Source organism: Cryptomeria japonica, chromosome 8 (assembly GCF_030272615.1).
Source record: "Cryptomeria japonica chromosome 8, Sugi_1.0, whole genome shotgun sequence".
NCBI lineage: Eukaryota > Viridiplantae > Streptophyta > Pinopsida > Cupressales > Cupressaceae > Cryptomeria > Cryptomeria japonica.
Genome location: NC_081412.1, coordinates 186,232,010 through 186,249,022, shown reverse-complemented (window position 1 = coordinate 186,249,022; position 17,013 = coordinate 186,232,010). Strand labels below are relative to the sequence as shown.

Genomic DNA, 17,013 nt, shown 5'->3' with positions numbered 1-17,013 from the left:
ATTTCTAAATTACAAATTATATGTTATTTTTGAAATTTTTGTGTAACTCAACTAAAAATAAATAGAAAAATCACATCTATAAGATAAATGCGAAACTTTATAATAAATATTTTTTTATATCAAATATTATATAGTATTTTTGAAATGTTTTAGTATATTTCAATTTTTTGAATTTAGAAAAATTATATTTGTATGGTTGAAATTTAGAAACATAAAAATTCTTTTTTATTTTTTGAATATAGAAATGTTAAGATTTAGAAACATAGAATTTTTTATTGATCTTTCTAAATTGAAAATTAAGATTCTTTCCTTCTATTTTTTCAAAAGATTGCTTTTATTTTCATTATTCCGATTCTTAAATTTTCTGAACAATAAATAATTAAGAAGGAAACATTATCTTAATAAAATGACAAAAGTTACTAATATAATTTCAAAATATAGTAGATATTTTAAAATAGTTCAAACTTTCTTTAAATAGACATTTTCAAATAGTTCAAACAAAACAATCCTTAAAGCTGCAAATGAAGGAAATAAAGGGAATCAAGAAGTGCAAAGAATTAAAAAAAATGCAGAGCACTAAAACAAAGATAATTAAAATGATTAACACCATTGATGATGAGACAATCATTAAAATAAGTCCATAAATGATTAATACAAGGAAGAATTCTTTTGGGGGAATCAATAACTAACCCCAACTTTTAACAGGAAGAAGGATGTATAAGTATAATTTAATGGATTTGTTGTAGCTCATATTGCAAGCAACCACTTTGTCATATCCTGCATGCAATGCTAGTTGATATGATTCAATGTATGATGCCCAATGGTGCTCAAATTATAATATTCAGAATATACAGGATCTTGGCGAGAAGAATTAGAGATGAAGTACAATGATGTTCAATAGATGGTGAGAAGACATTTTCAGATTCAACAAACCAAACAACTATCGAGTTATCCATGTGGACTACGATTTTTATGAGCTTATTTATCCCAACAGGGATGAGGGTTCTTACAGTGACTGATCTTTACAACAAAAATGTTGACATGGTTTTCTTGTGATTATTCTTGATTTTGGAAATTAATGTCGTATCTATTCACTGTGTGTGCTCATCTTCAACTATTTTTCCCATGCTTAACAAGCTTTGACAAATGCAATTTTTTTTAGAAATATAAAGGCAAAAAAAAAGGAAATGGAAATTTGAAGAAAGTTCGCATGGAACAACACACACTAAGTCAAAGCTTATTGTATGTTGTTTAAGCTAGGCGATATTACAAAAGTCAAATTTTGATATTGCTATCAGAATTCAACTCAATTGTGTAGTTTTTGAGTCAAACTCATTGACACATGTTTCATGAGTAGTGGTTCACAAGATCTCATCTCATATGAGAATGAATGTAACACTTAACACTCTTTTCATATTGGACCTTCGAGTGAGGTCACCCATCCCACTTCTATTCCAACTCAATATAATAAGGATAAGGTATTTTTTGTTTGAATTTTAAATTAGAGGAAAATATAAGAGGTTGATTGATTATCCTAATCAATTAAGTAAATATGTTTCATTCAATTGATTAGTTGGAATATTTTCTAGCTGAAATTAATTAATGGGGTTGATTTTGATATTGGTGGAGGATAACTAGCATACCTATATTTAGAAACATATATGTAAAATATATTGAGAGATGTCATTTTTTTGTTGTATATTTTATTGTAAAAAATATAATAAAGATAAATATTTAGATGATAAATAATTTTATTCACCTCTTTAATAAGTAATATTATATGAATGTTTTATGTAAGAAATCAAATTATTCTCAAAGAAGAGATGTTGCAAAGAGAAAACATTGCAAGTGAACATGGAAAGAAATTATTTAAAATTGCAAAACCCAATAGAAAAGAGAGAAAACAAATTTAGATCATGCCAACATATTACAGCTTCATCATCTCATCTTTCACTTTTATTGGCATGCTCATAGGTTGTGCACAAAAAGGGTTTGATAGAAGAAACTTAAGAAAATTTCATGCAAATGCAAATCGGTGGTGCAAACCAAGTCTTTAGCCTCCCTTCTTATGTAAAAAGGAAAATTTTACATGCAATATATATTAAATTTATTTTTTAAGAATAATTTTAAAACTTCCAAGAAATGACAAGAGTATGTATAGTGCCAATTCCAATTTTCAATGTTCTCTTTGTCTATGCCAAAATGGGAGCTCTTTTTGAGAATTACCCCAATGATTAGATCATCAGAAAATTCTATATAACCTACTAGGAAACAACATCTTCAATAGAGTGAAAGAGGTTTGGAGAATATAGATAAATATTGCAAGATACAAATTCAACATAAAATTGCATAATTTTCTTTGTCTATGTGACAAACCTTCTTAGCCAAGTTGCACACCTCCAATAGGCAAAAAATTTGATTCACTATTCTTTTAAGACTAGATGCAAATGTATGGGGGTCAATGGGAATTTCTTGGTGCCTTTAAACCATTAATATGTAATTGAATCAGTCAGTTGAATAAAAGTAATGATAGGTGTTAAAAAAATTTAAAAGCAAGTGGATTCTTTGTGTCTACACTTAAGTACCTAACATTTTCTCCTATACATGTGCATAATTACTCCTTTACAAAATATAATTATATTAAATTTTTATTTGGATTAAGGAATATGTTTCACTTATCATGATGGGTCATGAATAGAATTTAAGCACTATTATTTGTCCTATTATTGCTCCTATGTTGATGACATGTTAGCAACTAGTAGTAGCAAGAGGGTTGTTGATGACTTGAAGCAACACTTAGCTCAAAGGTTTGTAATGAAGGACTTAGGGACAATGAAGAGGATACTTGGTATGATCATAATTTGGGATAGATAGAAGAAGGAAATCAGGTTGTTATAAGAGAAATATATTAGGAAGGTCTTGGATGGTTTTGATATGAGAAATGCCAAGGTTGTTAGCACTACATTAGTTGATCATTTTTGTTTATCTTTTGTCATGTGCCCCAAGAGACAAGAGGAAAAAGACTCATACATATGCAATGGTATGCACTCACTTGGACATTGCTCATTGAGTGGGATTAGTGACCACATTCATGAGTAATCTAGGTAAATCACATTGATATGCAGTCAAGTGGATTTTACAGTATCTAAAAGGTACTTTTGATTATATTTTATGTTTTGGTGGGAAAGACGCTTTGTTGCAAGGTTTTATTGACTCTGATATGGCCAATGATCTAGGCAAGCAAAGATAAACTATAGGTTATGTATTTACATTTGTCGAGGCAATAATCAGTTGGGTTTCCAGATTGCAACAAGTTGTTTTAGTTTCTAATATAGAGGTTAAATGTGTTGCTCTCACTGAAGGAGCAAAATAGATGATATGGTTTTAGTGACTGTTTGGTTAATTAAACTACAAACAACATGGTTCAAATTTATTTTGTGATAACAAAATTGCTAACTTGCCACAAAATGCTACATTTAACAATCATACTGCACACATTGAGGTGCAGTTTCGTTTCATCTAAAGTGTGGTTGAAGAGGGAAGTTGCAAGTAGAGAAGATTGATACTAAGTTGAATCCAGCTGATACATTGAAAAGAATTGTTCCAAGAGAGAAGTTTGAGTTTTGTCAAGCTTCTCTCAACATTGTAAAGATGTGATATTAGGAGCAAAGCAAGGGAAAGTCTTTGAGATGTTACAAAAGTCGTTAGAATTTAAGTTGTAAATTGTTGGATATATGAAGTCCAATAGTCATTTTGTCTTTTTGTCCAATTGTCTCTTGTCCATTCACATTTTGGATAAGGCAATCATGTTTATTTATTTGGTGTAAACTGCTGGTATATAATGAATGTCAAAACTAAAGATTAACAATTTAAAGAATTTTTCCCCACTTCAAAAGTGGATGTAGTCTTTATGATAAACCACTATAAATTTTATATTCGTCTTCGATTGTATATCTTCTATTTATTTTTTATTTTGTATTTTAGTTTGTTCACACTTTGTAATTAAGAAAAGGTTCCATCCTCCACATGTGCCGAGCATCAAGCTAGTAGGAAAAACACTTTTTGGAAGTCCACAAACATGAAAGAATGGATGAAGAAATCTCAGATAGCAAAATCCATTTTTGAAGTCCTTGAGATCCAGAAACTCTTGCATCTTGTTAGTCGAGATATTCATTTAATATAATTTAAATAAATAGAGAAAATATTAAGTGAAGCTCACCCTAGAAGCGACAGCAGGTTTCAATGGAAGAGCTAGTTGATATTCTGATTACTATGATGAATATCTCTTTTCCTTGCATAGAGGACCTTTGATTAAATGCCCTTCATGGGCGCTGCAATTTTATTATCTTCGCTTGTCTTGACGATCCTTTGAAACTAGTTCACGTGCAAAGAAGTGGAATCGTTTGGGGTGAGCTTCGTTGATATAATTGTACATATTGAATTCATCGGTGCTGTAATTGTAGAGAATGTCTCTTAGCATAATTAGCAAGTTTGTAGGTTTCAAGAGCCTATGATAACTGACCTATTTGTAATAGATAATAAAATCTATTTTATGTCTTTGTTGATTTAAGTATTATCATTTATGATGCATATATAAACTTTACCTTCAGTAGCTAAGGATGATATTACTCAACAAGATCGTTTATTTAAAATTTCATTGATAAATGAAACCAGGTCTGTGCACAAACAGCCGTAAATTCTCTGCGATGATGCTGTTTGAAAACATTTATGCAGCCTTTGTTTAGGAGTCATATTTACCATTTTCTTGGTGAAATCCCAGAGTTGCTTTTGTTTCGACATTTTTGTTTTGTTTTGTTATAGAAAGCTAAATGTGTGGTCATTGAAAGTAAGAAAACAGAAATTAGAAATCTCAACCTTGTGTTCATGAGAGATTGCTGAGTTTGTCCTCGGCAAGGTTCATAATATGGCTAGATAATGGAGTAATCCCCTAGAATGCAAATCTTTATTAAATTTAAAACTAGAAATGAATATCAAACAAACATATTATTAGCTGAAACATGATCTGAAAAACCAAGACTGGTTATTCATCCATCTGTTGAGCCTCTTCCTGCTCTGCCGCTCGATCTTGCTGCTCCGCATCCTGACACTCTCCACGGACATACAGGGACCTGTCAATGGTCTTCGCAATTTTATCCATTTTATTCTGATCGGGATTCATCTCTCCTTCCAAATACACCTTTGCCAAACGGGCCGCACGATTTGCGTAATATACCGGAAGGGGCTTTGGGTATCTCTTCGAATACGAAAGGTTCCTGATTAACGTCTCAAAATCAGAGCAACAAATTGCATTCTCATCTGAGAAAATGCTGTAATTTGCTTTCCCATCACCTGCATTCACAGAGTGAGCGTCACTCTTTCTGTCACGAACAATGAAAGTGATGGGTGAATATACTGTTACAGCAGGTTTCGGAGAATCGGGTTCTTCTCTGAGAGAATAGACATTTTCTCTGAGAGAATCAAGTTTCTCTTTCAGAGTATCGACTTCTTTTCGCAGCATCTCTTCAATTCCGTTTGCAACAAACCCTTCTCTGAAGAAAATGATCCTATCAGGCAAATCTGTGTGTTTATTCTCATTGTATATTTTAAGTAGCTCACCAAAAAGCTCCTGAAGGTTTTGCATATGATCGCCGAGGGCAACTCTGGACACATAATCGGAAGTAGAATGATCTGATTTACTGATATTTGCAACCATAACAGTTAGATGAGTAAAAGAGTAGTTGATTACTTTACATCCGAAATACATTACGACACAATTGGGCTTCCTCCACTTAAATCGGGGGGGACATGCACTGTGAGGAAGAAGAGCTTTATCTTTGTATGCCCCTGTTTTTGCAATCATCTCCTGCGCTAAATTTGTCACATACCATGATTCTGCCAATTCATCTAAATCGTCATAATTATTATGTTTGCGATACAGATCGCAGTAATGCTCGACATCTTCGAGTTTACACAATTGCGTTAGAATTCCTTTCTCCAAATGAGCCTCTCGCTTCAGAGCCCTCTCAAATGGCTTGTCCTGCTTCTCCATCACGCACAGGAGAATCTGTGTGCCTTCCATTACAGTCTTCAATGTTTCTTTCAGCTCTTTGGTATTACTAATATGTATAATGTTTTCATTACTGGAGTTTCCGCATTTAATTTCTATAGACTGCCAGAACTTGGCAAAAGTTTCTGGCGGAGCATTTCCACCAAGTAATACGAGTTGCCATTTTTTTTCAAGCAACTCCTTATAATTCAGCTCAGGTTGCTCCCGTGGAGTTTCAGAAACAAGATTCGTATTTTCAGGATAATTCAAGTCACGCGGAGTTTCATGGGAAACAAGACTTCGGAGTCTTTGATTACTTTTGTTATCCTTGCTGTAAATTACACACCATTCGATGGGAAGATAAATGGGCTTACCATCTGGGCTCATACCCAAGTCCAGATAAGGCAGTTCCTCGTATTCCAACTCAAACTGTTCATCTCCATCTTCGCCGAACACATGGAATTCTTGAGTCATGTCTGATGTGAGACCATGAAAAGTTAACTTTTTATCTCTTTTTCCGTGTGTGTTTCTGATTTTTATCCCCTGCAAGATAGTTATAACCCTGTTCTTGGCACCTTCAGAAAGAGGTCTATGCGGTACGATAAGTATGGATGAATGATAGAGGAATCGAATTACAGAAAGGCCTCCTCTATATTCATGGCGAGTTTTCTTCTGCTCGTTCAGTTTTAATCTCTTGGAGCTCCTGGGATTCGGATCCTCTGCCCCTTGACTCATTGTATTGTGAGGAAGCTGGATAACCAGAGTTTAATATTTCAGCTTCCCTGCTTACTGCCTTCGTTTCTTCAAGAGACGCCACACAAACTTATGAGAGCTGCCCGAAACCTCCTTTAATACATTTTGCCATATTTGACAATTTGTTTCAGTTGCAATAACTTTCATCTGTTCAGCCCAAAACAAACAAAATTTGAGTGGCCGCAGGAAATTAAATAGACAGGCGTTAACGAAATTTCTTTAATTGTAGTGACTCTTTGTATGCTCAGCTTCAAGCGAATCGAAATTGACAATAACGTTTGTGCAACAGTAATGTTTCCGTTTCCGTTTTCAGCAGATCATTTCCACCGTTTCGGTGGATTTCCGTCTTCGCTGCTTCCCTGCATAAATTGATTGTAGTTGCCAACACAAGAGTCAATCTAGGAAGTCCTTGCAAAATTTGAAACTGAACCTCTTAAAATACACGGCCAATGAAAGTCAAAAGACGAACAGAGTACCCAAAAACTCTATAAAAATGGTTGTGAAAGAGCGTTGGAAATTTTACGAGTTTTAATTTGTTTTTTAGTCCCATATTCGATAAGATTTTATAAAAAGTAAACTAAATGTTCTATAAATAGTCGACTCCGTAGACTAAAAGCTCAATATGTAGCCCGCTCTTTAAATCTGAAAACGCCGATCAATTTATAATATATGTTTTGTTAAGATTCATAACAATTGTTGCGCTTATTCCTAGGAGGAGAGATGTGAGGCGTAAGGGCAGTTTAATAAGACTTTAAAAAATACTATGATCAACAACGATAAATAATATGAAATTTTATGTGAATGAATTAATTAGTAGTTTAATAATAAATATATAAAATAGAGGATGTTTAAATAAGTATTATATATTAGTCTGATATTTATAATAATGATAAGAGTTACTAAAGTTTTCAATATATATATATTTTGAAAATTATAATTGTTAAAAAGATTTTTTTGTAAATTTAAAAAATTAATTATAATATAAAATATTTAATTTCTTTAGATAATTGTTAGTTAGGATTTTTTATATATACTGTCATGATATATTATATTGTGTCTTTTTACTGTTTTAGATCATAGTAAAATTCTGATACGTATTTAAATATTACAAAAATTTATAACATAATATTATTTGAAATCTAGATGTTATTTTGTATAGTATGTATATAAATTTAATTTTTTTTTAATATTAGTTGTGTTGCTTGCAAATTTATATTTATATTAAAAAATTACTGGATAAACATTACATTAGAAAATATATAATAGTAATTATTATAGATATCATAAATCAATATATTCAAATGATGCTAAAAGATATCAATCTTATCACATTATAAAAGAATAACTATATCAACGTTGAAGAACTATAAATAATTATAATATAAGAGAAAACTTCTTTAAAATCGAGACTCTTCAAAATCAAAATGAATTAATCTTTGAACAAATTTTTCTTCCTATGCTAGAAATTTCCCTTGTAATTTAGTAACCCCTATCCAACCTATATCATAATTGAACATCTATATAAGTTCATTTTCATACTATCAACCATAATTCAAAGTTACTTAGTCATTAATATTTAACAAATTTTTTTTCTAAGAGGCAAACTCAAATTCAACTCCTCCTAAGGATTTGTCTATCTAAATCAAAATCAACTAACAAATTTATGAAGACTCTTTCCTAATAAATTATTTTTTTCATCAATTTTAACAAATATCTATCTCAAGGGAAAAACTCTTTTAACTATGCTAATCAAATTTGGATTGAAGATAAACCCTAATAACTACATGGATTATAGAAAAAACATGTCTATTATATAATGCATTACATCCTTTCTGACCATTTAACGTTGTTATAAAATTTATCAATGATGAGGTTTCGATATATACATTAGAATTCATCCTACCCAAGAAGAAGGTTATGTTAGGTAATTGAGAGGGAGATCCTCAACTTTATAATGTACATTTTAGCTAATTTTATGCTACCTATAAATTGTGGTATTAATGAATTACAAGGAGATATTATTCAAATTTACTTTCTGAAATGAGACCTTTTCATAGTTAGCGAAAAAATTGTTTATCCCATTATCTACCAACATTGCTTTGGATGAAGATGTGATTTCCATGTAGGTCACGTATATGTTTTCCCCTCATTCATAGTGTTGATTAATATTTGTCATTTTCTTTTCAATTTACTCATCTCACTTGGCAATGAGCTTCATATTGGTCCAATCTCCCATATTTTCTTATGATAGTGCACCTAGCGAAGCCTTACATGATAGTATTGATATACACCTTGTGCGATTTTATTGGCTTTATATTTTGAAATTATTTTATCATTCTACTATCGTGAAAAGGTGAATGTAAAATAAAAAGCAATTTAAGGTAAGTAAATTTTTTTGAATGATAGTATTTTCATGGTCAACACATGATTATCATTGCTACTTTCATCAATGATAGTGTTAATGGCATCAAGGATTTTTTAACAATGATATTAATAGTGTTTTATAGAGCTTTTAACAATGATATTAATAGTGTTTTATAGAGCTTGTAAAAGGCTACATATTAGTTTGATATCAAATTTTATTTAAGTCTAATGTATCATGATTTTATAGGTTGGCCTTGACTCCAAGTTTGATTCATATTAGGCACAAATATAACTAGCATAGTTGAAGTTGAGTTTGTTCATTAGAATATATTCTTACTAAATATTCATAGCCAAATGTTTTATTCATTAAGATCCTTCATTGTTTGATTGGTTGATTTTGGGTTTGATTGTCAAATATGATAAAATAAAATAATTTTTGAATAAATAAAATAATTATAGGGTGACTTAGATGAAAAAACTATTCAATAAATAGAAAAAATCAAAATTTCTATCATGTACATAAATGTACTCAAAATATACATTAATTTATTATGCTAATAGATGTTTTATAGTGGACAACAAGACACATGACATTGATATACATTTTAAAAAACAAGTTGTTATATAATAAATATAAATAAATAAAATAAAATCTTAAGGAAATAAAAATGATTTTTCAAAATAGAACTAATCGAATGTTGCTAACTAAAATTGTTGAGTTTAGAGATCACAAAAATAATTTTGTACAATTGGATGATGCTCTTTATATAGATAACTAGTTTAATGCAAATCTAGACACGACATTTCAGCCTCAATAACATCTAGATTATGATCACTACTTAGCATGACGATCAATTAATTTGTGCATGGATGCATCCTAAAGGTTATGGTTAATAATTCAAAACCATTATCGATTTTGGATCTTCAAGCAATAGATCCAATAATGTAATTAAATAAAGGGTTGTTGAATATTACTAGAAGATCAAGGCCTTCCAAGTTTCAGCCTCTTATCTTGGAATTTGATAAAGATGTTGAAATCAAGTTCCAAAAAATAAATCCTTTCATTTTGAGAATGGATTATATATGGACATGTCTTTCCAATTCGTACAAATGAATCATTGATACTTGTGGGCACATCCTTAAAGTGTAAAGCACTCATCATGCCTATAGTCAAGATAAAAACTTCATAATTTTTTTTATCATAATATTATTAGAATGAAAGAGAACACTATCATAAAGGATACGATATATTAAAAAAATTAATTGATCAAATATTCAATTTAATATTTAGCTTGATAATTGATGATAAAAGTGTTGCAAGAGATATTATAAGATAATTTATTAATGCTTCAGATTTTTTGATGGGCTTGTACATAAGATTTAAATTTGTTAAAATTAATTATGAACCACTCTAAATCACCTACATAATTACAACCCTAATTTTTAAGACTTGTGTAAAAAATATTATATCTCATATGTTATTTTTAATAATTTATTTATATTTTAAATTTTGATAATTTTATATTTAAAAGAATGAATTGTAAATAATATATTTTATTAATAAAACATATATTTTTACAATAAAAATATACCCACAAAACTTATATTAACTTTAAAATTCTATCATATAAATAAAAATTTTATTTTTTATATTTAAAAACTTAACTAAAACTTACTATCATGATTTAAAAAAAATTCAAAATTTAATATTAAAAATAAAAATATCAGTTATTTAGTATTATATTATAGCAGAAATAATAATTATCACAAATATTCATTCTTTATTTAAAATGTTTGAAAAATTATAAGTTTTATTATATTTTATACCCACATTCAATTTATACCTTTACAACCATGCAAACGAGAATCTATAATGACAAAATATCTTATTTTGAAAATATTAACTGAATGTGCTTTAAGCCTCTTATGTATTTATAACCCAATTCTCCCTTAAATTTTACCGCTCAAGACATGTGGGATTAAAAACCCCACATCAAATTGTGGGAAACACAAATAATAATGACGCTCACAGGTAGGAGAACGCAATAGTGAATGTGAAAACAAAAACAAGAATAGTGGATGCAAGAATGGGAAAGGCAAATGTTAATACAAAAACATGGACCGACCACCTCAGCACAATCAATGCTTAGAGTGTGCCAATTAAGCCTGAACTTAATTTGGTAACCAAATTTAACTTTATAAGATCCAGATTTAGACCCAGACCATCTTATTGTATCCTCCATATTGGTGGGCATAAAGTTTTTGTCCTTTAGGAGTGTTGTTAGTCTCTCTTTTTTATCTCCTAGGGCATTGTTGTCCTCTAAATACTTCCATTTACACTAAAGTATACCATCTTACTGAATAATCGAAGCATATTTACTCACTTTTGCACTCCAACAACACTCCAATAATGCAAAGTCTCCTTCTTGAGTTCCTCCATATTAGGGTAGGCATCAAGAATATCACGATTATTACACAAGCCATTCCAGAAAGAGGCTCTTTGGCCATTCCCTAACTCCTAAGCAACATGTTTGCAGATAATGTCTTTGTATTACAAGATATAATTCCAAATTGTAAATCCTCGTGGAGATTCCTAATTGTTAGAATCTAATAGTCCTAAAAATGATGATGCAAAATATTTTCATGCCTTAATAATTTTTTTTGATCTTTCAAAATTATTTTGTTCTTTGTTCTTGCCCTTAGAGGTTTAGGGTTTTAGGGTTATATGCATTTTGATTAGATTTTATTAAAAACCCTAGGCTTGTTATAATTCGGTGTTACCTTTTTCCACTTAAAGCCAAGGGTGATGGGGAGGGGTACTCAAAGAGGGTCAATCCTTTCTCAATAGGAAGTTGTGTGATGTCTTAGTGGGCTCCCTTCACTCTATACTGGTCTATCAACAAATCAAGACATTTAACCCTCTAGGAGTGCTCCCAATCATATTGTACTCCATGACTGCTCAGGCATGGTTGAGATTCATAAGAGTAAATCCAACCTCAATCTAGTAATCTTCAAACAAATGCTTGCATGGGTTGTAGCAGGTGTCCTTGAGGTTTTTCAAGGCCAATCAATTGGTTTTGTACTTGGGTTTCATTCATTTCTCCATCGCTTCATCTTTCTCCTATTTTCTAGGCCTAGTAGCCCTAGAGCCCTAATTAGCCCTACCTAACCGGTTTTTGTGGAATTTCTCAAAATTGGCTCAAAGAACCAGGAAAAATCTACTATGACCCTTTTGGATGAAATTTTAGATTAATTAGATAAGGAAACCAAGCCTGTCCGTACAGGTATGGAACCCGAAAATAGCATATTTGAAGGGTTTTTGGGTATTTTTGGTCTTCTTCCAAGGGTTTAATGCCTTCCTTGGTCTGACACACCTCCAAACTTCCACAAAGGCTCTACCATACCCCACTTACTTATGCCAAACATTAGTCATATTCAAACCTGATCATCACCAAGCACTTGCAAAATTTGAATCATTTCCTAACTGGGCTATGACTAAGCTCACCTAGGAAATGATGTCCAATGGCCTTTCACTGACCTCCAAACCAAAAGATTATATACACTATACAAAGGTTCCATGGCTCAATTTCCAAGGGTTATTGGGCAAAACTCAAAGGACTTCAAGCTGGAAGCATGTTTGGGCCTCTAAAACCCTTGCTCAAGCTGAGAGCACTATAAAATCAAATACTTAATTGAAACATGCACTAAAAAAAAACTCATATGCCTCCTGAGAACTATAAAGACATGTATAAATCAATCATGGAAGAATAGTAAAGAAATCAATCCATGAAGTACAGACTGCTGCTCACAATTTGAGGAAAATGCAAGTTAAAATTGGAAAAAGGTCTTCAAAATGTATTACAATTTGCTCAAGGCGTTCACCAACCTGATGACATTCATCTACAAAGAATTTATATTCCATTTAGATCCTAACCAAATCTCCATCTATTGCCTAACCACCGATATGCTCAAACTTTTAAAAAGTTGCTCAAAAGTTGTAAAATGTTGTCGAGCAACATTGACAACTTTTGCCAAAAAGTGCATTTTTGCCTTTTATGCCTTGTCACTCATCCTAAACCACCTAGGATGAATTAAAACCACTAACATGACATGTCTTAATGCTAAATGAGGCTTTTAAAGATGTTTGACACCAAAATACACATTTATGCCATTTTAGGCTTAGAAGGGCTCATAAGACAAAATTGAGTAAATACATGATCCCATTGACATTCATCCTCCAAATACATATCAAAAACTCTTATGCCCAAACTTTTGGGCAAAAACACAAACAATTTTTTGTTTTTTTTGACACTTAAATATAAGTAACCCTAGCCTAATTAATTGTGACAACTCCACAAATTGATTCAAACGAAACCTTATTTAACATTATAAGGGAAATGGGTTTCCAAAGAGAATGATGAATTAAAGTTTAAATAGAAACCTAAAGTTTCGATAAAACTCATAGACGATAAAATCAAAATATTACTTACATAACAATTACGATAACTCTAATAATCAAGAGATCAAATTAACTAAATAAGGGTACTATTCAATTCACTCAAAAGTCCCCCCTTTTTTTTTAGTTGCATTTATTAGTACTTAATTAGATCCATTTCTTCTAAATAGACTTTAACATAATTACTAGGTTCAATAACAATTATTTATTAAATAAATATCAAGTTTTTCCCCATCATGTTATTACATCCTTCCTTAATAACTAAACTAAATATGGCTTCTATTATTTCAACACTATTACTATTTCGTTGTATTAATATTATCTAGCTGAGCAAATACAATTAAAGTATCAAACATCATTAAGATAATTAAAAAGTCTCCACCTGGGTTGATAAGGTTCGCAATGTTTAGGCCATTTATTTTATTTCAGAGGAAATATTTTACGTCCCTACAATATCCTCTTAAATTAATTATTTAATTAACTATGTTAAATTATTCCATTTATTTTAAAAGAAAACCATTTAGATCTCCAAAATGTAATTATAAAATTTAAATACAAGTTGTTATGTATTACTTCTTCCCAACACCAACTATTAAGTATTTCGTATTCATTAATCACATTACCTCTTTCTTTAAATTCAATCGATTAAACCTTTTAAAATATATTTATCCAATTATGGTAACTATAAAGTTGTAGAAAAATTCATTAAATTTTCTATTAAATTCCAAACTTCAAAATAACTCAAGTTGAAAAGAATAAATCTCACTTCAATTTTTAGAGGAATATACTTAATCTACTATTTGTCCTATACGTTCATATATATATTTTTAAACTATATATATATTTCCATTAAATCACATCGATATGGGCATATTTATCTTCTAAAATAAAAGTCTTCCATATAACTAAAATGTTAGGTTACATTGAAAACCTAATTTAAAATAACATAAATTTCTCTTTCAATATATATTATTCCCTTTTATTTTTTTTTCTTGGAATACCCTAACCCCACTGGGTTAGGGTTTCGTATTTACATATTTTTTTTGTGTTGCAGGGGGAGGCCGAGCGATAAACAATGGCGGAGTGTTTTTTTTAAAGAGCGGCGAGATGAAATGAAAGGCGGAGGCGGAGACTGGTGGGGGCTCCCTGCAGGGCGACTACTGCCAAACTTGCGGGTCTCGGCACACAGTGGCTGCCTTGGCTGCCACTGCTGTCGGGCACCGCCCACAGAGTGGGGGACCAAAGGCTTCCGCACTGTGGGTTGTGGCCCATAGTAGCGACTGCGGCCGCCGCTGCCCACGGTGCAGGGGGGGGCTGAGTCCCCCAAAATTTAAGTTTAATTTTTTATTTTTTTAAAATTTCATTTAAATATATATTTTTTGTTTATATATATATATATATATATATATATATCTGCATAAATATTATCAAATTTATGAAAGTTTATATGAAGTATTTGTATATATATATATATTTAAAAAAATAAATTATATATATATATATATTTATTTATTTTAAATACATTTGAAACTCAGGCTGATTCTCTACTATGCAAAAACACTAATTTTGTATATATATTTTTTCAACTGTTTTAAACAGATTGAACATAGAAATGTTGATTTTGAATCAATGTATATTTATTTATTTATCTATTTATTCTCCTTTTAAATTCCATATTGCTAGATTATGCAATAAACTATATAATTTTAAATTTATTTCCTACAATAACTAATTCATAGAAATCCATAGATTATATAGCACCATATAAATATGTTGCACTTTAAATTAAAATGACTATTATCTTTAGATTTCTTCTTTTTTTTTTGTTACTTTCCATAATAAGAAAATCACAGAATTAAATAAATACAACCAGCAACAATATTAAGCTAGATTCAATTGATTTTAAACTTGGAGATATGCATGAGGATATAAGCAGAGATTTAAATTCCAAAATAAACATGCATGCAAGCATTAAAATTATAAGAACAATGCAAACTAATACCCTACATAATCTTTTCATTTATGCAATAATCATTTAACTGAAGTAATGCATTTATTTAAACAAATTTGGCATACAATATAGTTAATATTACAGAATGGGTGAAATACCCAAACTAGTCCCTCATTTTTATTATATGGGCCTTTAAACCAAAATAAATACATTCATTCCTAAATATTACAACATATAATTTCCTTTTACAATTTTGCAACTTTAGAATATCAAATACTTTATTTCTCAATCTTTTTCTGCAACCGATAATAACCAGCAACTTCTACTTGCCCTTTTTCCTTTCTTTTCAACAACCTACAAATAATATCGTAGGTTATGACCATGGAGTGCTCGCCTCCCAGCCTAGGCTAACTAGTAGCCGCCCCCGAGCTTGGAGAACCAAGCCCTAAACAGGTAACACACATGCAAATACAAATAAACAAGGGAAAACAACCACAATCACATTCCCAACCAAGGCTACACTACAACACACATTTGTGATGTCTTTTCAAGGGTGGTAGTGGACCAAGTACCCTGAAGAGACTACAAGTATGGTAAAACATATAGCCACCTCATGGCAAACCAAATACATCAAGTATAACAACCCCACATTCCTTATACCCCCCAAGGCATTCATGCCTTATTTCCCTCCTTATGAACCCCAATGCATAAACAAGCCATGCAACAAGGGTCACATAAAATCCCTTGTGATCACTCTCATAACGAGAGCCTCTCACTTGAGGGCTGTCACTTCTACCACCCACAGGACCATCCTCTCTCCCAAGAGTAGGAGGTCTTGATTACTCCCAAAACACATAAATTGCATGATCACAAAACACCAAATAAATTTCCAAGGAATACATGCAAGGCAAAGAAGCCTTTAACACAAGCATTTCTTTCAATCCAATATGCAATAAGAAAACATTACAAGAAAGGTAGAACCAACCTTAAACTGCCCAAAGGTATGCTAGTTTTGTTGAGGATGAGCAACCCAATTCCACTAGACTTTCCTTTCGACACTTAGCCAAATTCTTAATTCCCAAATCTATCTTTTTCCTTTCAAAATTCGTTGTCTCCAAAAATAGAGAGTGGGTGATTACCCACTAATTTTCTCATTCTTGCTTCAGAAGGTCTTTGTGAGAGTTCTCACAAGTTTCTAAAATTGAAAAGGAAAGGTAGGGTGAAATGGGAAAGGGATCTCACATCAAAAAGGGAAGGTTAACAACTTAGATGATCCTTCTAATTTTAAATTTTCGCTCAACTTAGGAAACCTAATTTTTAGGGTGTCTAAATGGTCACATGGGAGTAGAAACATGCCTAAAATTACTCCTAACCCTTAGGTATACCTTATGGGCTTTAGGAAACCCTAATAAACTACCCCTAGGTGTCCATTTAACTCCTTTT

The 17,013-nt window shown here is 31.2% G+C and overlaps 1 protein-coding gene across 1 annotated transcript; it reads right to left on the bottom strand.

Annotated features, from left to right (window-relative positions):
• Nucleotides 1–5,041: 5,041 nt before the first annotated feature.
• On the bottom strand, nt 5,042–6,781 carry LOC131048366 (protein argonaute 7-like). Its single transcript, XM_057982308.2, has one exon. The coding sequence runs from the start codon at nt 6,779–6,781 to the stop codon at nt 5,042–5,044; it is 1,740 nt and encodes a 579-aa protein (XP_057838291.2).
• Nucleotides 6,782–17,013: the final 10,232 nt, after the last annotated feature.